The sequence below is a fragment of the Scyliorhinus canicula genome, chromosome 12 (assembly GCF_902713615.1).
Source record: "Scyliorhinus canicula chromosome 12, sScyCan1.1, whole genome shotgun sequence".
Taxonomy (NCBI): Eukaryota; Metazoa; Chordata; class Chondrichthyes; order Carcharhiniformes; family Scyliorhinidae; genus Scyliorhinus; species Scyliorhinus canicula.
Genome location: NC_052157.1, coordinates 58,056,244 through 58,080,018, shown reverse-complemented (window position 1 = coordinate 58,080,018; position 23,775 = coordinate 58,056,244). Strand labels below are relative to the sequence as shown.

Below are 23,775 nucleotides of genomic sequence, written 5' to 3'. Positions count from 1 at the left end.
GTGACGCTGACTGCAGGACACCGTTCCCAGACTGTTTCACTATGCTGCTGACTGCAGGACACCATTCCCAGACTGCTTCACTGTAATGTTGACTGCAGGACACCGTTCCCAGACTATTTCACTGTGATGCTGACTGCAGGACAACGTTCCGAGACTGTTTCACTATGCTGCTGACTGCAGGACACCGTTCCCAGACTGTTTCACAGTGATGCTGACTGCAGGACACCGTTCCCAGACTGTTTCACTGTGATGCTGACTGCAGGACACCGTTCCCAGACTGTTTCACTGCAATGCTGACTGCAGGACACCGTTCCCAGACTGTTTCACTGTGATGCTGACTGCAGGACACCGTTCCCAGACTGTTTCACTGTGATGCTGACTGCAGGACACTGTTCCCAGGCTGCTTCACTGTGATGCTGACTGCAGGACACCGTTCCCAGACTGTTTCACTGTGATGCTGACTGCAGGACACTGTTCCCAGGCTGCTTCACTGTGATGCTGACTGCAGGACACCGTTCCCAGACTGTTTCACTGTGATGCTGACTGCAGGACACCGTTCCCAGGCTGCTTCACTGTGATGCTGACTGCAGGACACCGTTCCCAGACTGCTTCACTGTGATGCTGACTGCAGGACACCGTTCCCAGACTGTTTCACTGTGATGCTGACTGCAGGACACCGTTCCCAGACTGTTTCACTGTGATGCTGACTGCAGGACACTGTTCCCAGGCTGCTTCACTGTGATGCTGACTGCAGGACACCGTTCCCAGACTGTTTCACTGTGATGCTGACTGCAGGACACCGTTCCCAGGCTGCTTCACTGTGATGCTGACTGCAGGACACCGTTCCCAGACTGTTTCACTGTGATGCTGACTGCAGGACACCGTTCCCAGACTGTTTCACTGTGATGCTGACTGCAGGACACCGTTCCCAGACTGTTTCACTGTGATGCTCACTGCAGGACACTGTTCCCAGACTGTTTCACAGTGATGCTGACTGCAGGACACCGTTCCCAGACTGTTTCACTGTGATGCTGACTGTAGGACACTGTTCCCAGACTGTTTCACTGTGATGCTGACTGCAGGACACCATTCCCAGACTGTTTCACTGTGATGCTGACTGCAGGACACCGTTCCCAGACTGTTTCACTGTGATGCTGACTGCAGGACACTGTTCCCAGACTGTTTCACTGTGATGCTGACTGCAGGACACCGTTCCCAGACTGTTTCACTGTGATGCTGACTGCAGGACACCGTTCCCAGGCTGCTTCACTGTGATGCTGACTGCAGGACACCGTTCTCAGACTGTTTCACTGTGATGCTGACTGCAGGACACCGTTCCCAGACTGTTTCACTGTGATGCTCACTGCAGGACACTGTTCCCAGACTGTTTCACTGTGATGCTCACTGCAGGACACTGTTCCCAGACTGTTTCACTGTGATGCTGACTGCAGGACACTGTTCCCAGACTGTTTCACTGTGATGCTGACTGCAGGACACCGTTCCCAGACTGTTTCACTGTGATGCTGACTGCAGGACACCGTTCCCAGACTGTTTCACTGTGATGCTGACTGCAGGACACCGTTCCCAGACTGTTTCACTGTGACGCTGACTGCAGGACACCGTTCCCACTCTGTTTCACTGTGATGCTGACTGCAGGACACCGTTCCCAGACTGTTTCACTGTGATGCTGACTGCAGGATACCGTTCCCAGGCTGTTTCACTGTGATGCTGACTGCAGGACACTGTTCCCAGACTGTTTCACTTTGACGCTGACTGCAGGACACCGTTCCCAGACTGTTTCACTATGCTGCTGACTGCAGGACACCATTCCCAGACTGCTTCACTGTAATGTTGACTGCAGGACACCGTTCCCAGACTATTTCACTGTGATGCTGACTGCAGGACAACGTTCCGAGACTGTTTCACTATGCTGCTGACTGCAGGACACCGTTCCCAGACTGTTTCACAGTGATGCTGACTGCAGGACACCGTTCCCAGACTGTTTCACTGTGATGCTGACTGCAGGACACCGTTCCCAGACTGTTTCACTGCAATGCTGACTGCAGGACACCGTTCCCAGACTGTTTCACTGTGATGCTGACTGCAGGACACTGTTCCCAGACTGTTTCACTGTGATGCTGACTGCAGGACACTGTTCCCAGACTGTTTCACTGTGATGCTGACTGCAGGACACTGTTCCTAGACTGTTTCACTGTGATGCTGACTGCAGGACACCGTTCCCACTCTGTTTCACTGTGATGCTGACTGCAGGACACCGTTCCCAGACTGTTTCACTGTGATGCTGACTGCAGGACACTGTTCCCAGGCTGTTTCACTGTGATGCTGACTGCAGGACACCGTTCCCAGACTGTTTCACTGTGATGCTGACTGCAGGACACTGTTCCCAGGCTGCTTCACTGTGATGCTGACTGCAGGACACCGTTCCCAGACTGTTTCACTGTGATGCTGACTGCAGGACACCGTTCCCAGGCTGCTTCACTGTGATGCTGACTGCAGGACACCGTTCCCAGACTGTTTCACTGTGATGCTGACTGCAGGACACCGTTCCCAGACTGTTTCACTGTGATGCTGACTGCAGGACACTGTTCCCAGACTGTTTCACTGTGATGCTGACTGCAGGACACCGTTCCCAGACTGTTTCACTGTGATGCTGACTGCAGGACACCGTTCCCAGACTGTTTCACTGTGATGCTGACTGCAGGACACCGTTCCCAGACTGTTTCACTGTGATGCTGACTGCAGGACACCGTTCCCAGACTGTTTCACTGTGATGCTAACTGCAGGACACTGTTCCCAGACTGTTTCACTGTGATGCTGACTGCAGGACACCGTTCCCAGTCTGTTTCACTGTGATGCTGACTGCAGGACACCGTTCCCAGACTGTTTCACTGTGATGCTGACTGCAGGACACCGTTCCCAGACTGTTTCACTGTGATGCTCACTGCAGGACACTGTTCCCAGACTGTTTCACTGTGATGCTGACTGCAGGACACCGTTCCCAGACTGTTTCACTGTGATGCTGACTGTAGGACACTGTTCCCAGACTGTTTCACTGTGATGCTGACTGCAGGACACCATTCCCAGACTGTTTCACTGTGATGCTGACTGCAGGACACCGTTCCCAGACTGTTTCACTGTGATGCTGACTGCAGGACACTGTTCCCAGGCTGCTTCACTGTGATGCTGACTGCAGGACACCGTTCCCAGACTGTTTCACTGTGATGCTGACTGCAGGACACCGTTCCCAGGCTGCTTCACTGTGATGCTGACTGCAGGACACCGTTCCCAGACTGTTTCACTGTGATGCTGACTGCAGGACACCGTTCCCAGACTGTTTCACTGTGATGCTCACTGCAGGACACTGTTCCCAGACTGTTTCACTGTGATGCTGACTGCAGGACACTGTTCCCAGACTGTTTCACTGTGATGCTGACTGCAGGACACTGTTCCCAGACTGTTTCACTGTGATGCTGACTGCAGGACACCGTTCCCAGACTGTTTCACTGTGATGCTGACTGCAGGACACCGTTCCCAGACTGTTTCACTGTGATGCTGACTGCAGGACACCGTTCCCAGACTGTTTCACTGTGACGCTGACTGCAGGACACCGTTCCCACTCTGTTTCACTGTGATGCTGACTGCAGGACACCGTTCCCAGACTGTTTCACTGTGACGCTGACTGCAGGACACCGTTACCAGACTGTTTCACTGTGATGCTGACTGCAGGACACCGTTCCCAGGCTGTTTCACTGTGATGCTGACTGCAGGACACTGTTCCCAGACTGTTTCACTGTGATGCTGACTGCAGAACACTGTTCCCAGACTGTTTCACTGTGATGCTGACTGCAGGACACCGTTCCCAGACTGTTTCACTGTGATGCTGACTGCAGGACACCGTTCCCAGACTGTTTCACTGTAATGTTGACTGCAGGACACCGTTCCCAGACTATTTCACTGTGATGCTGACTGCAGGACAACGTCCCTAGACTGTTTCACTGTGATGCTGACTGCAGGACACTGTTCCCAGACTGTTTCACTATGCTGCTGACTGCAGGACACCGTTCCCAGACTGTTTCACAGTGATGCTGACTGCAGGACACCGTTCCCAGACTGTTTCACTGTGATGCTGACTGCAGGACACCGTTCCCAGACTGTTTCACTGTGATGCTGACTGCAGGACACCGTTCCCAGACTGTTTCACTGTGATGCTGACTGCAGGACACCGTTCCCAGACTGTTTCACTGTGATACTGACTGCAGAGCACCGTTCCCAGACTGTTTCACAGTGATGCTGACTGCAGGACACCGTTCCCAGACTCTTTCACAGTGATGCTGACTGCAGGACACCGTTCCCAGACTGTTTCACTGTGATGCTGACTGCAGGACACCGTTCCCAGACTGTTTCACTGTGATGCTGACTGCAGGACTCCGTTCCCAGACTGTTTCACTGTGATGCTGACTGCAGGACACTGTTCCCAGACTGTTTCACTGTGATACTGACTGCAGAGCACCGTTCCCAGACTGTTTCACAGTGATGCTGACTGCAGGACACCGTTCCCAGACTGTTTCACTGTGATGCTGACTGCAGGACACCGTTCCCAGACTGTTTCACTGTGATGCTGACTGCAGGACACCGTTCCCAGGCTGCTTCACAGTGATGCTGACTGCAGGACACCGTTCCCAGACTGTTTCACTGTGATGCTGACTGCAGGACACCGTTCCCAGGCTGCTTCACAGTGATGCTGACTGCAGGACACCGTTCCCAGACTGTTTCACTGTGATGCTGACTGCAGGACGCTGTTCCCAGGCTGCTTCACTGCCATGCTGACTGCAGGGCACCGTTCCCAGACTGCTTCACTGCAATGCTGACTGCAGAGCACCGTTCCCAGACTGCTTCACTGCCATGCTGACTGCAGGACACCATTCTGAAAAAATGTCACTGTGATGCTGACTGGCTCCGTTTTGACACCCTCTCTCCCTCCTCTCTTCCTCTCTGTCTCCGTTTCCTCTCTCACCCCCTCCTCCCCCACTTCTTTTTCTCCTGGCTCTTTTTCGACACCCCCTTCCGATCCCTCTTCCCGCTAACTCCTCCCTTATTCTCCCCCCTCTCTCTCCTCTCTTCCTCCTGTCCCTCTATTGACATCCCCTTTCGATCGTTCCTCTCCTCCCTCCCTTCTTCTCCTCCTCTCATCCTCTCTTTTCCCCTCTCTCACCCTCCTCTCTTTCTCCTGCCTTCTTTTAACACCACCCCTCTCTCTCCTCTCCACCCATTGTCTTTCTACTCCTTTCTCTGTTCCCCCACATCTCTCTCCATTCCTTTCTCTCCCCCTTCACTCTGCCTTTTTTTCCTATCTCGTTCAACCACCCCATCTCTCTCCCTCCTCTTTCTCCCCCTCTCTCTCACCCGTCATTCCCTCCCTCACCCCCGCACTCTCCCTCCTCTCTTTCTCCCCTCTCTCTCCCCTCTCCCTCACTCCCTCCCTTACCCCCTCTCATTCTCCCTCCTCTCTCCTGTCTCTCAACATCCCTTTTCTTTCCCCTCCTTTCTCCCTCCATCTCCATCGCCAGCTACGCCTCTTCCTCCACTGACATCCCCACACCATGCCTCCCCCTACCCCACATCTCCCTCAGCCCACTGTAAAATTTAGTGTCTCCAATATGCCAATTTCCACCCTTTCCCCAATTGCTGTCTTCCCTCCACTCCCCCCTTTCCTCTCCCTCCCTCCACTCTCCTTCCGCCTCTTCCCCTCCACTCTCCTTTGCACACTCTCCTCCTCTACTCCCCTCTCCTCTCCTCCCCCTCTATCCTCCCTCCCACCCTTTATCATTTGGGGTCGTTGCATTTTTCTCAATCCGATGGGCTGCCTCATTGGGGGCAGTAGAGGGGTGTGTCACCGGAAGACCTTCGCCAATTATGCCCCAATCGGATGGGAGTTGCGGCTGTTTTTTTTGTTTGGGTATGGTTTCGCGTTGAGTCACTATCGCTGTGTGGAGGAGGAGGAGAAGGTGGCACAGGCTCCCACAGTCCTAACGCTGGGAAAGGTGCCCAGGCATTTGGAGTGCGGATTGTGACGGTGAACAGAGAGTGTCCAAGCGTCGTCCTGGATACCATTGTTACACTCAGTCACCCTCAGCCCAGGAGCTTGGGGGTCGGGGTAGCTGGAGGGGGGGAGGAGAAGGGTCAGTGCATGCCCAGGACAGCAGCTTATACAAGCCGTGCTCAGCCCTGGGCATCAGAATGAAGATGCCCCTGGCGTTTCGGGGTTTGCTGGTCCTCGCACTGCTGCTCGGTGGGACGGATTGCTGCATGAACTGCGATGGGAGGCTATGGGCCAAGTTCCTGGACATGATGAAGAGGTGTCTGCTGGTGACGACTGAGCAGGAATGTTCCTCCCAACTCGACCCTGTGCTGAGCTACACCAAAGATTTTGCAATGGGTGAGCTGGACACACCTGCTCTCGGTTCACAGTTATGCCTGTGTGCGTGACAAGGGTGGGGATGGGGGTGGCCTGTTCTGGGCTGTGACATGCAGGTTCGCACCTTTCAAGTTCTACAGACCTGAGACCAGCCGTCCACCATAGCATTCCCAGTGGAGTGCCGAGAGAGTGCTGCACTGTCAGAGGGTCACTGAGGGAGTGCTGCACTATCAGAGCGTCAGTACTGAGGGAGTGCTGCATTGTCGGAGGGTCAGTACTGAGGGAGTGCTGCACTGTCAGAGGGTCAGTACTGAGGGAGTGTTTCAGTGTCGGAGTGTCGGTACTGAGGGAGTGCTGCACTGTCGGAGGGTAAGAATCAAGGTATTGCTGCACTGTCAGACGGTCAGCACTGAGGGAGTGGTGCACTGTCAGAGGGTTACAACTGAGAGAGTGCTGCACTGGCGGAGGGTCAGTACTGAGGGAGTGTTATGCTGTTGGAGGGTTAGTACTGAGGATTTGCTGCATTGTTGGAGTGTGAGTACTAAAGGATTGCTGCACAGTCAGAGGATCAGTAGTGAGGGAGTATTGCACTGTTGGAGGGTCAGTACTGAGGGATTGCTGCACTGTCAGAGGGTCAGTACTGAGGGAGAGCTGCACTGTCAGAGGATCAGTATTGAGGGAGTGCTTCACGGTCACAGGATCTGTACTGAGGGAGTGTTGCACTGTCAGAGGGTCAGTACTGAGAGAGTGCTGCACTGCCAGAGGGTCAGTACTGAGGGACTGCTGCACTGTCAGAGGGTCAGTACTGAGGGACTGCTGCACTGTTGGAGGGTCAGTACTGAGGGATTTCTGCAGTCTGAGAGTCAGTACTGAGGGAGTGTTGCACTGTCGGAGGGTCAATACTGAGAGAGTGCCGCACAGTCAGAGCGTCAGTACTGAGGGAGTGCTGTGCTGTTGGAGGGTCAGTACTGGGGGATTGCAGCACTGTCAGAGGGTCAGTACTGAGGGAGTGCTGCACTGTTAGAGGGTCTGTTCTGAGGGAGTGCTGCACTTTCAGATGGTCAGCACTGAGGGAGTGCTGCACTGTCAGAGGGTCAGTACTGAGGGAGTGCAGCACTATCAGATGATCAGTACTGAGGGTCTACTGCACTATCAGGGGGTCAGTACGTAGGGAGTGTTGCACTGTCGGAGGGTGAGTACTGAGGGATTGTTGTGCTGTAGGAGGGTCAGTACTGAGGTAATGTAGCAGTGTCAGAGGGTCAGTACTGAGGGAGTGCTGCACTGTCGGAGGTTCAGTACTGTGGGAGTGCTGCACTGTCAGAGGGTCAGTACTGAGGGAGCGCTGCACTGTCAGAGGGTCAGTACTGAGGGATTGCTGCACTGTCAGAGGGTCAGTACTGAGGGAGTGCTGCACTGTCAGAGGATCAGTATTGAGGGAGTGCTTCGCGGTTACAAGATCAGTACTGAGGGTGTGCTGCACTGTCAGAGGGTCAGTACTGAGAGAGTGCTGCACTGTCAGAGGGTCAGTACTGAGGGAGCGCTGCACTGCCAGAGGGTCAGTACTGAGGGACTGCTGCACTGTCAGAGGATCAGTACTGAGGGAGTGCTGCACTGTTGGAGTGTCAATACTGAGGGACTGCTGCACTGTTGGAGTGTCAGTACTGAGGGATTTCTGCAGTCTGATACTCAGTACTGAGTGAGTGTTGCACTGTCGGAGGGTCAATACTGAGAGAGTGCTGCACTGTCAGAGGGTCAGTACTGAGGGAGTGCTGCGCTGTCAGAGGGTCAGTTCTGAGGGAGTGCTGCGCTGTTGGAGGGTCAGTAGTGAGGGATTGCTGCACGGTCAGAGGGTCAGCACTGAGGGAGTGCTGCGCTGTCAGAGGGTCATTTCTGAGGGAGTGCTGCGCTGTTGGAGGGTCAGTAGTGAGGGATTGCTGCACTGTCAGAGGGTCAGCACTGAGGGAGTGCTGCGCTGTCAGAGGGTCAGTTCTGAGGGAGTGCTGCGCTGTTGGAGAGTCAATACTGAGGGAGTGCCGCACCGTCAGAGTGTCAGTACTGAGGGAGAGCTGCACTGTCAAAGGGTCAGTACTGAGGGAGTGCTGCACTGTCAGAGGGACAGAACTGAGGGAACGCTGCACTGTCAGAGGGTCAGTACTGAGGGAGAGCTGCGCTGTTAGAGGGTCAGTACTGAGGGAGTGAGGCACTGTCAGAAGGTCAGTACTGAGGAGGTGCTGCAATGTCAGAGGGTCAGTACTGAGGGAGTGCTGCACTGTCAGAGGATCAGTACTGAGGGAAATTTGCACTGTCGGAGGGTCAGTATTGAGGGAGTTTTTGACTGTCAGAGGGTCAATACTGAGGGAGTGAGGGTCTCTTAGTAGGTCAGTATTTTGGGAGTGCTGCGCTGCTGGAGGGTCAGTACTGAGGGAGTGTTGCACTGTCAGAGGGTCAGTACTGAGGGAGTGCTGCACTATTGGAGAGTCAGTACTGAGGGATTGCTGCGCTTTCAGTCTTTCAGAGAGTCAGTACTGAGCGTGTTTTGCACTGTCGGAGGGTCAGTGCTGAGGGAGCGCTGTACTATCAGATGGTCAGTACTGAGGGAGTGCCGCCCTGTCAGAGGGTCAGTACTGAGGGATTGCTGCACATTCAGACTTTCAGATGGTCAGTACTGAAGGAGTTTTGCACTGTCGGAGTGTCAGTGCTGAGGGAGTGTTGCACTGTCGGAGGGTCAGTACTGAGGGAGTGTTGTGCCGTTGGAGGGTCAGTTCTTAGGATTTGCTGCACAGTCCGAGAGTCAGTACTGAGGGTTTGCTGCACTGCCAGAGGGTCAGTACTGAGGGAGCACTGCACTGTCGGACGGTCAGTACTGAGGGAGTGCTGTACTGTCGGATGGTTAGTACCGAGGGAGTGTTGTACTGTCGGAGGGTGAGTACTGAGGAATTGCTGCACTGTCGGAGGGTCAGTACTGAGGTAGTGTTGCACTGTCAGAGGGTCAGTACTGAGGGAGTGCTGCACTGTCAGAGGGTCAGTACTGAGGGAGTGCTGCACTGTCAGAGGGTCAGTACTGAGGGAGTGCTGCACTGTCAGAGGGTCAGTACTGAGGGAGTGTTGCACTGTCAGAGGGTCAGTACTGAGGGAGTGCTGCACTATTGGAGGGTCAGTACTGAGGGAGTGCTGCACTGTCAGAGGGTCAGTACTGAGGGAGTGCTGCACTGTCAGAGGGTCAGTACTGAGGGAGCGCTGCACTGTCAGAGGGTCAGTACTGAGGGAGTGCTGCACTGTCAGAGGGTCAGTACTGAGGGAGTGCTGGTCTGTCAGAGGGTCAGTACTGAGGGAGTGCTGCATTGTCAGAGGGTCAGTATAGAGGGAGTGCTGCACTGTCAGTCAGTACTGAGGGAGTGCTGCACTGTCATCGGATCAGTACTGAGGGAGTGCTGCATTGTCAGAGGATCAGTACTGAGGGAGTACTGCACTGTCAGAGGGTCAGTATTGAGAGACTGCTGCAGTGTCAGACGGTCAGTATTCAGGGAGTGTTGTGCTGTTGGAGGGTCAGTACTGAGGATTTGCTGCACTGTTGGAGGGTCAGTACTGAGGGATTGCTGCAGTCTGAGGGTCAGTACTGAGGGAGTGTTGCACTGTTGGAGGGTCAGTACTGAGGGAGTGTTGCACTGTCAGAGGGTCAGTACTGAGGGAGTGCTGCACTATTGGAGGGTCAGTACTGAGGGATTGCTGCACTTTCAGACTTTCAGAGGGTCAGTACTGAGGTAGTGTTGCAGTGTCAGAGGGTCAGTACTGAGGCAGTCCTGCTCTGTCAGAGGATCATTGAGAGAGTGCTGCACTGTCATCGGGTCAGTCCTGAGGGAATGCTGCACTGTCAGAGGGTCAGTACTGAGGGATTGCTGCACTGTCAGAGGGTCAGCACTGAGGGAGTGCTGCGCTGTCAGAGGGTCAGTTCTGAGGGAGTGCTGCGCTGTTGGAGAGTCAATACTGAGGGAGTGCTGCACTGTCAGAGGGACAGAACTGAGGGAACGCTGCACTGTCAGAGGGTCAGTACTGAGGGAGAGCTGCACTGTTAGAGGGTCAGTACTGAGGGAGTGAGGCACTGTCAGTGGGTCAGTTCTGAGGGAGTGCTGCACTGTCAGAGAGTCAGTACATAGGGAGTGTTGCACTGTCGGAGTGTGAGTACTGAGGGATTGTTGTGCTGTAGGAGTGTCAGCACTGAGGTAGTGTAGAGTGTCAGAGTGTCAGTACTGAGGGATTGCTGCACTGTCGGAAGGTCAGTACTGTGGGAGTGCTGCACTGTCAGAGGGTCAGTACTGAGGGAGTGCTGCACTGTCAGAGGGTCAGCACTGAGGGAGAGCTGCACTGTCAGTGGGTCAGTACTGGGGGAGTGGTGCACTGTCAGAGGGTCAGTACTGAGGGAGTGCTGCACTGTCAGTGGATCAGTGCTGAGGGATTGCTGCACTGTCAGAGGGCCGGTACTGAGGGAGTGCTGCACTGTCGGAGGGCCGGTACTGAGGGAGTGCTGCACTGTCGGAGGGTCAGTCCTGAGGGAGTGAGGCACTCTTAGTCGGTCAGTGATGTTGTTGTGCATGCAGAAACAGACACACAAACTCCAACCCTCTCACAACGTTTCAGACCTACGTTAAAACCTGCCTCATTAACCGAGCGTTTGTTCACTCGTCCAGAAGATATCCTGATGTGACTCAGAGTTCGATTCCGTTCTGAGTGGATGTGAAATGAGGGAGTGAATTCCAGAGCTTCGGGTCTAGGCAGCTGAAAGCACGGCCGCCAGTAGTGGTCCATGAGCCAATGTAGAATGTGATGTGTTGGGTAAGCTGGGTCTGCAAGGACTGCGTTTACTGAAGTGGTGAGAGAGACAGGCTTCCAACACTTGAAGAAATACAACTCGATTGTATTGAACACTTAACTATATTACATGCTTTAACTCTGGGTTGACACTACGCTGACTTGATTGGAGACCTGAGGCTAACCTGACTAGACTATCCTGCCAGCACATGGTGGATGTTCGTGTTGCTGCTCACGAGCTCTGACCGTCTCAGAGGCTGGATCCCCAGAGAGCGGGAAAGTAGTGCCCTCTGGCTTTATAGTGGTTGTGTCCTGTCTGGTGATTGGCTGCTGCGTTCTGTGTGTTCACTGGTCATCCTGTGTGTCAATCACTGCCTGTCTGCCTACCATCATATACTTGGATGTATATTATGACAGTCAGTACTGAGGGATTGCTGCACTGTTGGAGAGTCAGTACTGAGGGATTGCTGCAGTCTGAGGGTCAGTTCTGAGGGAGTGTTGCAGTGTCAGAGGGTCAGCCCTGAGACAGTGTTGCACTGTCAGAGGGTCAGTACTGAGAGAGTGTTACACTGTCGGAGGGTCAATACTGAGGGAGTGCTGCACGGTCACAGGATTGGCGCTGAGGGAGTGCTGCAATGTCAGAGGGTCAGTACTGAGGGAGTGCTGCACTGTCAGAGGGACGGTACTGAGGGAGTGCAGCACTGTCAGAAACTCAGTACTGAGAGAGTGCTGCACTGTCAGAGGATCAGTACTGAGGGAGTTTTCCACTGATAGTGCAGCAATCCCTCAGTACTGAGCCTCCAACAGCGCAGCACTCCCACAATACTGACCTACTAAGAATGCCTCACTTCCTCAGTATTGACCCTCTGACAGTGCAACACTCTCTCAGTACTCACCCTCTCTCGCCATACTACCAGTCAGTACTGAGGGATTGCTGCACAGTCTGAGGGTCAGTACTGAGACAGTGTTGCACTGTCAGACGGTCAGTACTGAGGGAGTGCTGCACTGTCCGAGGGTCGGTACTGAGCGATTGCTGCACTGTCAGAGGGTCAGTACAAAGGGAGTGCTGCACTGTCAGAGGGTCAGTACTGAGGAAGTGCTGCAATGTCAGAGAGTCAGTACTGATGGAGTGCTGCACTGTCAGAAGCTCACTACTGAGGGAGAGCTGCACTGTCATAGGGTCAGTACTGAGTGAGTGCTGCACTGTCAAGGATCAGTATTGAGAGACTGCTGCAGTGTCGGAGGGTCAGTATTCAGGGCGTGTTGTGCTGTTGGAGGGTCAGTACTGAGGATTTGCTGCACTGTTGGAGGGTCAGTACTGAGGGATTGCTGCAGTCTGAGGGTCAGTACTGAGGGAGTGCAGCACTGTCCGAGGCTCAGTACTGAGGGAGTGCTGCACTATTGGAGGGTCAGTACTGAGGATTTGCTGCACTGTTGGAGGGTTAGTGCTGAGGGATTGCTGCACTGTCTGAGGGTCAGTACCGAGGGAGCGTTGTGCTGTTGGAGGGTCAGTTCTGAGGATTTGCTGCACTGTTGGAGGGTCAGTACTGAGGGTTTGCTGCACAGTCTGAGGTTCAGTACTGAGGGGTTGCTGCACTGTCAGAGGGTCAGTACTGAGTGGGTGCTGCACTGTCAGAGGGCCAGTACTGAGGTAGTGCTGCACTATCAGAGGGTCAGTACGTAGGTAGTGTTGCACTGTTGGAGGATGAGTACTGAGGGATTGTTGTGCTGAAGGAGGGTCAGTACTGAGGATTTGCTGCACTGTCATCGGGTCAGTACTGAGGGAGTGCTGCACTGTCAGAGGGTCAGTACTGAGGGAGTGCTGCACTGTCAGAGGGTCAGTACTGAGGGAGTGCTGCACTGTCAGAGGATCACTGAGGGAGTGCTGCACTGTCAGTGGGTCAGTACTGAGGGAGTGCTGCACTGTCAGAAGCTCTGTACAGAGAGAGTGCTGCACTGTCAGAGGATCAGTACTGAGGGAGTTTTCCACTGATAGTGCAGCAATCCCTCAGAACTGACCCTGCAACAGCGAACCACTCCCACAATACTGACCTACTAAGAAAGCCACACTCCCACAGTATTGACCCTCTGACAGTGAAAAAATCTCTCAGTACTCACCCTCTCTCGCCATACTACCACAGTCAGTACTGAGGGATTGCTGCACAGTCCGAGGGTCGGTACTGAGCTATTGCTGCACTGTCAGAGGGTCAGTACAAAGGGAGTTCTGCACTGTCAGAAGGTCAGTACTGAGGAGGTGCTGCAATGTCAGAGGGTCAGTACTGAGGGAGTGCTGCACTGTCAGAGGATCAGTACTGAGGGAAATTTGCACTGTCGGAGGGTCAGTATTGAGGGATTTTTTGACTGTCAGAGGGTCAATACTGAGGGAGTGAGGGTCTCTTAGTAGGTCAGTATTGTGGGAGTGCTGCGCTGCTGGAGGGTCAGTACTGAGGGAGTGTTGCACTGTCAGAGGGTCAGTACTGAGGGAGTGCTGCACTATTGGAGGGTCAGTACTGAGGGATTGCTGCGCTTTCAGTCTTTCAGAGAGTCAGTACTGAGCGTGTTTTGCACTGTCGGAGGGTCAGTGCTGAGGGAGCGCTGTACTGTCAGAGGGTCAGTACTGAGGGAGTGCCGCCCTGTCAGAGGGTCAGTACTGAGGGAGTGCTGCTCTGTCAGAGGGTCAGTACTGAGGGAGTGCTGCACTGTCAGAGGGTCAGTACTGAGGGAGCGCCGCACTGTCAGAGGGTCAGTACTGAGGGAGCGCTGCACTGTCAGAGGGTCAGTACTGAGGGAGCACTGCACTGTCGGACGGTCAGTACTGAGGGAGTGTTGTGCCGTTGGAGGGTCAGTTCTTAGGATTTGCTGCACAGTCCGAGAGTCAGTACTGAGGGTTTGCTGCACTGCCAGAGGGTCAGTACTGAGGGAGTGCTGTACTGTCGGATGGTTAGTACCGAGGGAGTGTTGTACTGTCGGAGGGTGAGTACTGAGGAATTGCTGCACTGTCGGAGGGTCAGTACTGAGGTAGTGTTGCACTGTCAGAGGGTCAGTACTGAGGGAGTGCTGCACTGTCAGAGGGTCAGTACTGAGGGAGTGCTGCACTGTCAGAGGGTCAGTACTGAGGGAGTGCTGCACTGTCAGAGGGTCAGTACTGAGGGAGTGTTGCACTGTCAGAGGGTCAATACTGAGGGAGTGACGGTCTCTTAGTAGGTCAGTATTGTGGGAGTGCTGCGCTGCTGGAGGGTCAGTACTGAGGGAGTGTTGCACTGTCAGAGGGTCAGTACTGAGGGAGTGCTGCACTGTCAGAGGGTCAGTACTGAGGGAGTGCTGCACTGTCAGAGGGTCAGTACTGAGGGAGTGCTGCACTATTGGAGAGTCAGTACTGAGGGATTGCTGCACTTTCAGTCTTTCAGAGAGTCAGTACTGAGCGTGTTTTGCACTGTCGGAGGGTCAGTGCTGAGGGAGCGCTGTACTATCAGATGGTCAGTACTGAGGGAGTGCCGCCCTGTCAGAGGGTCAGTACTGAGGGATTGCTGCACATTCAGACTTTCAGATGGTCAGTACTGAAGGAGTTTTGCACTGTCGGAGGGTCAGTGCTGAGGGAGTGTTGCACTGTCGGAGGGTCAGTACTGAGGGAGTGTTGTGCCGTTGGAGGGTCAGTTCTTAGGATTTGCTGCACAGTCCGAGAGTTAGTACTGAGGGTTTTACTGCACTGCCAGAGGGTCAGTACTGAGGGAGTGCTGCTCTGTCAGAGGGTCAGTACTGAGGGAGTGCTGTACTGTCGGATGGTTAGTACCGAGGGAGTGTTGTACTGTCGGAGGGTGAGTACTGAGGAATTGCTGCACTGTCGGAGGGTCAGTACTGAGGTAGTGTTGCACTGTCAGAGGGTCAGTACTGAGGGAGTGCTGCACTGTCAGAGGGTCAGTACTGAGGGAGTGCTGCACTGTCAGAGGGTCAGTACTGAGGGAGTGCTGCACTGTCAGAGGGTCAGTACTGAGGGAGTGTTGCACTGTCACAGGGTCAGTACTGAGGGAGTGCTGCACTATTGGAGGGTCAGTACTGAGGGAGTGCTGCACTGTCAGAGGGTCAGTACTGAGGGAGTGCTGCACTGTCAGAGGGTCAGTACTGAGGCAGTCCTGCTCTGTCAGAGGGCCATTGAGAGAGTGCTGCACTGTCATCGGGTCAGTACTGAGGGAGTGCTGCACTGTCAGAGGGTCAGTACTGAGGGAGCGCTGCACTGTCAGAGGGTCAGTACTGAGGGAGTGCTGCACTGTCAGAGGGTCAGTACTGAGGGAGTGCTGCACTGTCAGAGGGTCAGTACTGAGGGAGTGCTGCACTGTCAGAGGGTCAGTACTGAGGGAGTGCTGCACTGTCAGAGGGTCAGTACTGAGGCAGTCCTGCTCTGTCAGAGGGCCATTGAGAGAGTGCTGCACTGTCATCGGGTCAGTACTGAGGGAGTCCTGCACTGTCAGAGGGTCAGTACTGAGGGAGCGCTGCACTGTCAGAGGGTCAGTACTGAGGGAGTGCTGCTCTGTCAGAGGGTCAGTACTGAGGGAGTGCTGCATTGTCAGAGGGTCAGTATAGAGGGAGTGCTGCACTGTCAGTCAGTACTGAGGGAGTGCTGCACTGTCATCGGATCAGTACTGAGGGAGTGCTGCATTGTCAGAGGATCAGTACTGAGGGAGTGAGGGTCTCTTATTAGGTCAGTATTGTGGGAGTGCTGCGCTGCTGGAGGGTCAGTACTGAGGGAGTGTTGTGCTGTTGGAGAGTCAGTACTGAGGGAGTGCTGCGCTATTGGAGGATCAGTATTGAGGGATTGCTGCACTGTCGGAGATGACATGTTTTAATGAGACATTATACCGAAGCCCCATCTGCCCCTTCAATTGTGCCAATACCTGTCTTCAATGAGGTACCTAGCTTAACATTGTAATCGCCAAAGCTGCACTTGCTGATACATTGACACAGGACAGTCCCTGAGTGTGTGGAGCCACCCGCTGGCCAGAGACAGAACTCCAAAAGGGAGAGAGGAAATTGGAAGGGAGGGGACCAAATGTTTCACATCTGGATTCTTGAAATAGCCATTTGATATTGCAGAACTGGAACACTGGCAAAATAGGGGGCTTACTGTTAAAGCTTTTGATATTGCATACATCAGGACAGATACAAGAATGCCAAATTTCAAAGGGGGCAAAAGTTTATACTGAATGAGGAAAGACCGTGAGACGTGGGAGCAGAAGTCGACCATCCGGCCCATCCTGTCTGCTCTGCCATTCAACAATCTGATGTGATAACCCTCAACTCCAAAATTGCCAACTTATTCCAATCACCCTTAATTCCCTCACTTATTAAAAATCTGCCTTTCTCAGCCTTGAACATGCTTAACAACCCAGTCTCTGCGGTAAAAGATTCCACAGATTCCGTAACCCACAAGAGAAGAGATTCCTCCTCATCTCTGTCTTAAATGTGGTGTCCCCCTTACTCTGAGATAATGAGCTGGTCTGAGACTCTTTCACAAGGGGAAACATCCTCTCAGCATCTACCCTTTCAGGCCCCCTGACAATCCCAAATGTTTCAATGAGGTTGCCTCGTTCTTCTAAACTCCAACAAGCACAGACCCAACCTATTCAACATAACCTCATTTAAAAAATCCTCCCCTACCTGTGAGCAACCTAGTGGACCTTCTTTGGACTGCCTCCAATGCCAGTGTATCGTTCATCAGATAAGGGGACCAGAACTGTTCTCAGTATTCCAGGTTGGTTGGTTGATGAGTTGACTCTGACTGAGGACATGGGAACATAAGAAATATAAGCAGGCGGAGGCCATTCCTCTAATCAAGGAGATCATGTCTGATCTTCTACTTCAACGCCATTTTTCTGCACTGCCCCTATATCCCTTGATGCTTTTAATTTGTGGAAACCCACCACTCTCAGTCTCGAATATATTCAATGACTGACCCTCTGGAGCCCCTTACTGGGGTGGGGAATTCCAGAGATTAACCACCCTCTCAGTGAAAAAATTCTCCCTCATCTCAGCCCTCAATTACCTGTTCCTTATCCTGAGACTGTGACCCCCAGTTCTCCCATCCAAATATACCCTGTCACACCCCGTAAGGACTTTGTACATTTGACTGATAGCGCCACTCATTATTCTAAAATCCAGAGAGTAAAAGCCCTATCTTTCCTCAAAGGACAGTCCCTCTGTCCCAGAAATCAGTCCGGTAAGCCGTTACTGCACTACCTTGATGGCCAGTATATCTTTCCTTTGGGAAGGAGACCAAAACTGTACACAGTGTTCCCAGGTGTGGTCTCACATTGCAGTAAGGTATCTATAATCTTGGACTCAAACCCTCTTGTAATAAATGACAGGATTGTTGGAGATGCTACCATGGACAATGCACCCAGGGAACTGTTGCATAGGTTTTTCTTTAATTCAAGAAAGGGTGGAATGCTTGGACATGTCCCTCTTTCCTGCAGATGAATATCTCTAGTTCCTTGGAGGTCCAGCACATTGTCCGCCCGATCAATAATCTGGAACTTAATGTGAGTGTGACTATGAGCACACTTGGCGTTGGTCGGTAAGTGCTGAGCAAAGCGAGGAATCACATTGAACGTAAGAGGTCAAGGGGTTTTGCTAACATGAGCTGTTTGGGTATGGTCCGTATTCCAGCATTATCTTGATTATGCCATCCCACATAGAGCTGACATTGTCCTTTCTCTTTTTTCTCCCCCCACTATTCCCCCCCCCTCCCCCCCCCCCCCCCCCCCCCCACCTTGTTCTAGTGTACACTGATGGGATGATCCAAAACTTCCTCAAACTGATGGACCTGATCTATCCATTCATGTTCATCTTGGGTAAGTAGCTCTCCGGGAGGTGAAGCACCTGCGACTACCGGTCCTAGAAGTTCAGGGGTTTTACTCGGCTCAGTGACTTAACATGGGGGAAGCTTTACAGCACAGAGGAGGGCATTCAGCCTCCGTGCCAGCTGAACAGTTATCCAGTGTATCATCCCATTTGGCCCTCAGCCCTGTCGTTTGCAAAACCTAAAGCGCGTAACCAGATTTTTTTTAAAAACGTGATGAGGGTTTCTGTCTTTGCCACACATTGCAACAGCGAGTTCCAGATCTCCCAGCATCCCCGGGTGGAAAAATGTTCTTCCTCAACTATCCTTGGACAACTTCTGCCGATCGCAGCGTGCTGCCAGCACAAACACATCTTCCCCTCAGCCCTTCCCCCACACCCCATCAGCATTACGCGGGGACCGCTCTCTCCATCACACCCTGATCCACTCCTGAATTACACCCAACTCTTCATCCCTAGGAGGCCTGAGGGTGCAGTAATTAGCACTGCTGCCTCACGGCGCTGAGGACCCGGGTTCATAGTGGCCATGGATCATTGTCCATGTGGAGTTTGCACATTCTCCTCACGTCTGTGCGGGTCTCACCCCTCACAACCTAAAACGATGTCCAGGGTAGATGGATTGGCCACACTAAATTTCCCCTTAATTGAAAAAATAGAATTGGGTACTCTAAATTTACTTTTTAAAAACTCTTCACCCCTTCTTCCCTGGCAATCGTAGAAGCTGCAACACTTGCCCCTTTACTTCCCATCCCCTCAACATCCAAGGCCCAAACACTCCTTACAGGTTAAACAAAATTTCACCTGCACCTTCACCAAGTTGCTGTACTGAATTTGTTGCTCCCAATGGCGTCCCCTCCACATTGATGCGACTGAACACAGACTAGGCGGCCGCTCAGCAGAATATCTCCCCCCCCCCCACCCCCGTCCGCAAGAGTCACCCTGACCTTCCTGTCATTTGCCATTCTAACTGAGAACCTTGCTCCCATGCCCACGTGTCCATTCTTGGCCTGCTGCAATGCTCCAGCGATGCCCAATGGGAGCTGGGGGAGCAGCACCTTGTCTTCCGATTGGGAACATTGCAGTCCTCAGTGTAACGTTCTTGTCGGATGGCCTGATTTATATTACAAGAAGACTTGTAGCTAAAGCTGTAAATGATTTATAAACATTAACTGTGGGTAAATATTCACAAAACAGCAGGTGAATAACATATGATCATGCACAAGCAATCTCTCTCCAGCTCCCTCCAGCAAGTCTGACGGATCACCTGACTCTAACATTCACTCATATACTAATGAGACTCCGAGTGGTCATTCGGTGAATTACAACACCACCATGATATCACTGCATCTCCTTTCATTTGAAGGAAGAAATTAATACATTATCATCAGTATATTTACATGTGATATCAGCCTGTGAGTCCAACAAAATTTTTTTTTTTTTTATTTTAAAACTGATTTAACAACAGCAAGCATAGTTTGTTCAAATAGTCCAAATCTACAAATTGATCCGATAAGGTTTTCTTCTGCTTCTGATTGATTTTCTCAAAGTTTGACCTTGCTGCTCAGAATTTGTAGATTCAATGTTCTCCATGACATTCTTTGACATTTGACATGCCATGATTGAAATCATACATGACTGCGAAGTGTTGCCACTCTTTCAAGCTAAAACAAGGACCGTTGTCACTCACAACAACTTGCAGAATTCCGTGTCCAGCAAAAATTGACTTGGTATGCAGTATACACTGCTTGTCGTTATGCTTGACAGTAGATCCATTGTGGGATAGTTTGAAAAATAGTCTGTGACAATTAAATAATCTTTCCCTCGTAGGTGAAAGAGATTTATAGCTACTTTCTGCTGTGGTGCAGTAGGTAGATCAGATATTTGCATAGGTTTTCTTGTTTGCTTGCAAAGATACATCTGGCATGTGTCACAACAACTGAACATCCTGTCAATACCCTGGTTTATACCTGGCTGGTAAACAGCCACAAGGTCTCCATTGACATTTTTCAATCCCAAGATGTCCTCCATGTATCCTCTTTTGTACATTCTTGAGAAGAGAGTGAGGTATAACCATAGAGTTCAAACAAAGTACCATTCCGTTAATGATACTGATTTCAGATCATATATTGTAAAACTCCAAACATTGACCTCTGGGCCAGTTTGAGTTGATGTTCCTCATCACCTCTTGAAGAGTTTGATCCTTCCTGGTCTCTTCTTGGATCTCACATAGTTTCGTATCTGATACTGGTAGTAGTGTGGGAATAGGATTGACATGCAGATCTACATCTTCAGCAATTTCACTACTAATATTTTGTATCGCCGCTCTCGATAATGCACCTGCTAAGAACAAATATTTGCCTGGCGTGTAGATGAGATTGAAGTCATAGCTTTGTAACTTCATCATCAACCTTTGAATGCACGGAGACACCTGGTTGACATTTCTTTTGATGATATTAACCAAAGGACGATGATCTGTCTCAACTGTGAAAGTTGGAAGCCCATACACGTAGTTGTGGAATTTCTCCAAGTCTACAACTAAACCCAGGCATTCTTTTTCGATTTGAGCGTACCTCTGCTCTGTTGTCATCATCGATCGTGAAGCATAAGCAACTGGTTTCTAATCGTCATGCTCAAGTTGCAGAAGAACTGCTTCCATCTTTGGACGCCTCTGTTTATGTTGGCGCTTTAATCTGCTTGGATGGGTCAAGAAATGTGAGAACTGGCGTGGTGATTAGTGCAGACTTGAGCTTCTTCAACTCTTGCTCATGTTGCTCAGTCCAAGTGGAATGCGTTGGCTTGTGCAGGAGATCACTTAGTTGTGTTGTTTTTGCTGACAGGTTTTGAATGAATTTCCCTATAAAATTGATCATACCCATCACTGTTAGGATGGCTTTCATGTCGTATGGTTTCGGCATGCTGAGAATTACCATGCGATGAGAGCTTGTGACCTGGGAATGTGACCTCACTTACTCCAAATTGGCACTTTTGTTTGTTGAACTTCAGCCCATTTCTCCTGACGCTCGTTAGAACTTTAAGCAACCTTGTATTGTGCTCATTTATGGTTGAGCCCCAAACGATGATATCACCCACATACACAAGTGCACCTTCGATGTCTTTGATTATGTGCTCCATGGCACGGTGAATAATTTCCGATGCTGAAATTATGCTGAATGGCATTCTTAGAAAACATTACTGTCCAAATGGCGTATTAAAAGTGCAATATTTTGGACTTTGTTCCTCTAGCTTTAGTTGCCAGAAACCCTGAGATGCGTCAAGTTTTGTAAAGAATTGTGCACCAGCCATCTCAGATGTGATTTCCTCACACTTTTTGGTATTTGGTAATGTTCTCTTTTGATATTCTTGTTGAGGTCTTTAGGATCCATGCATATGTGAATATCGGCATTCTTTTTCTAAACCATGGAGTTTACCCAGTCGGTAGATTCTTCTATCTTTCCGATTACTTTTCATTTTGTCATTTTGTCCAGCTCCTTTTTGAGGCGACCCCAAAGAGGTGCAAGTACTCTTCTGGGTGCCTGTATCACAGGTTTTGCATCCTCTTTGAGTTGTTTTGTGTAGGTGAATGGTAGTGTACTAAAACCTGTGAACACATCGCTGAATTTGCTGATAGTGTTCTCAGATTTGTTGGAGTGCTGATCCAATCCTTTGTTGATGCTATGTACCAGCTGCACGAGACCAAATTCTTCACCTAATAATGAATCCAAGCCCTCAGATAACAAAACAGAATGGGACGGAATAAACTGTTCTTCACCACCATGCTCCGTTCACAAGCACCATAATATTTAATGCTTGAACCGTTATTATCTCTGAGATATTTTGTGATTTCTTTTAACGGGCTGAATTTTTAGATTGTTTAAATCAGCCATGCTGATTAAATTGGCCATGTGTCTAACTTTAATTGGACCACTGTATCATTCACTTCTAGTGGTCGAAGCCATTTGTCCTCATCAACTGCATTTATTTTAAATCTTTGATGTCTACAAAAAATTCTTCTTCTCTGTTATTATTCCAACAAACAATGATGTTTCATCACTGGAGACTGTATCATCCATTGTGCTGACTGATCGGGGGTTGAGCTCAGAGTAACAATACTGAGCAAAGTGATTTTTGTTTCTTTAACATCTGTAAAATAACTTGCCAAACGCTGAACACTGCCTTAATTTGTGCCTTTGACCACGGGTTGTATTTGCCGCTGTTGGGATTCTCCATTGAACTGGCAGCCCGGGGATTTCCCAATGGTGTGGGGCTACCCACAATGGGAAATCCCATTGGCCGGCTGGCAAGACGGAGAATCCCAGCGCACGCTGCACAGAAATCTGGTGCGGCGAGATGGAAAATTCCGCCCCACATCTTTTACACAGAAATATTTTGTCCTAATCTTTAACCTGCTTGTTGGTGTGCGAGGAGCTACAGGAATTTTCCCGCCGTTTTTCAGAAGTTTCCCACCTTTTTGGAAAAAGGGTGGCAACTGGAGTGCTTTCCTCCAAGAAGACGCTGTAATTACGGAGACACAGTTTAGAATGCTGTGCTGCCAGTTCGTGAGCCTGATAAATCTTAGCTGTTTGTTCCAAAGACATCTCCGATTCCCTTAGCAACCGTTCCCTCAACTTATTTTCATTCACACCAAACATAACCTGGTCCTGAATTTTGAAAGATTCCACCGCAGGAAAATTATAGGTTTTAGCTTTTAACTTGAAATCAGTGATAAAATGATCTATGGACTCTCCTGTCACCGATAAAGGTGATCTAAACCCATAGCGTTCATAAATTTCATTCTTTCTGGAGTGCAATATGCATCAAATCTTCAAATTACTTTGTTTAAATTTTTACTGTCTTCATTGTTTGCAAATTTAAACGTATTAAACCAATTGCTTCAGACCCTCCTGCTGTTAGGAGCATTGCTACCTGAGGCAAATCTGATTGATCTTCTGAATTTACTGCATTAAGAAACAGACTAAATTGCTGTTTCAACATAAAATTTGAGACTCAGTGGTGGTTTCAACGATCCCATGTTGTTAATGCTTAGTCTGCAAAATCTTCAAATCTCTGTGGACCACGTGGCCGGTTTCACCGATGATGTGATAGTTTTTTTCTCAGTGTTTAATATCATCTAACCCTGGTACCATGTGATGTTCTTGACGGGTGGCCTGATTTATATTACAAGAAAACTTGTAGCAAAAGCCATAAATTATTTATAAACATTAACTGTGGGTAAACTGTGCCCAAAACAACAGATGAATAACAGTAAGATCATGCACAAGCAAGCTCTCTCTCCAGCTTCCTCCAGTCAGTCTGAAGGGTCACCTGAACCTAACATTCACTTATACACTAATGAGACTCTAAGTGGTCAGTCGGTGAATTTCAATACAATCAATGTAGCCTAACACCCTCAACATTCAGGTCAACAACTTTAGACTGTGACCTTGTTCCTCCATCTCGACCCTTTTTTTAAACCTGAAAGGAGAGAGGGAGGGTTACTGAAGGAGAGACAGGGAAGGAGGGAGAGAAAGTCAGATGGTGGAGGGAGGTGGGGAGAGTGATCGAGGGATGGCAGAGGGGAGAGGGGAAAGGAGAGAGAGTGAGGGATAGCATAGGGAAAAGCGAAGGATGGAGAGAGACACAGGAGGGAAAGGGGGAAGGAGAGAGAGAGATGATGAAAGTGA

General features: G+C 50.8%; 1 protein-coding gene across 1 annotated transcript in view; it reads left to right on the top strand.

Annotated features, from left to right (window-relative positions):
- The first annotated feature begins 6,185 nt into the window (after window positions 1-6,185).
- The window catches only part of LOC119974183, a 56,336-nt gene continuing 38,746 nt past the window's right edge, over window positions 6,186-23,775 (top strand). The window contains exons 1-2 of the mRNA XM_038812890.1: window positions 6,186-6,457; window positions 18,016-18,087. Coding sequence (XP_038668818.1) covers window positions 6,259-6,457; window positions 18,016-18,087 — 271 coding nt within the window. The 5' untranslated portion in view covers window positions 6,186-6,258. The remainder of the gene's footprint in view (window positions 6,458-18,015; window positions 18,088-23,775) is intronic.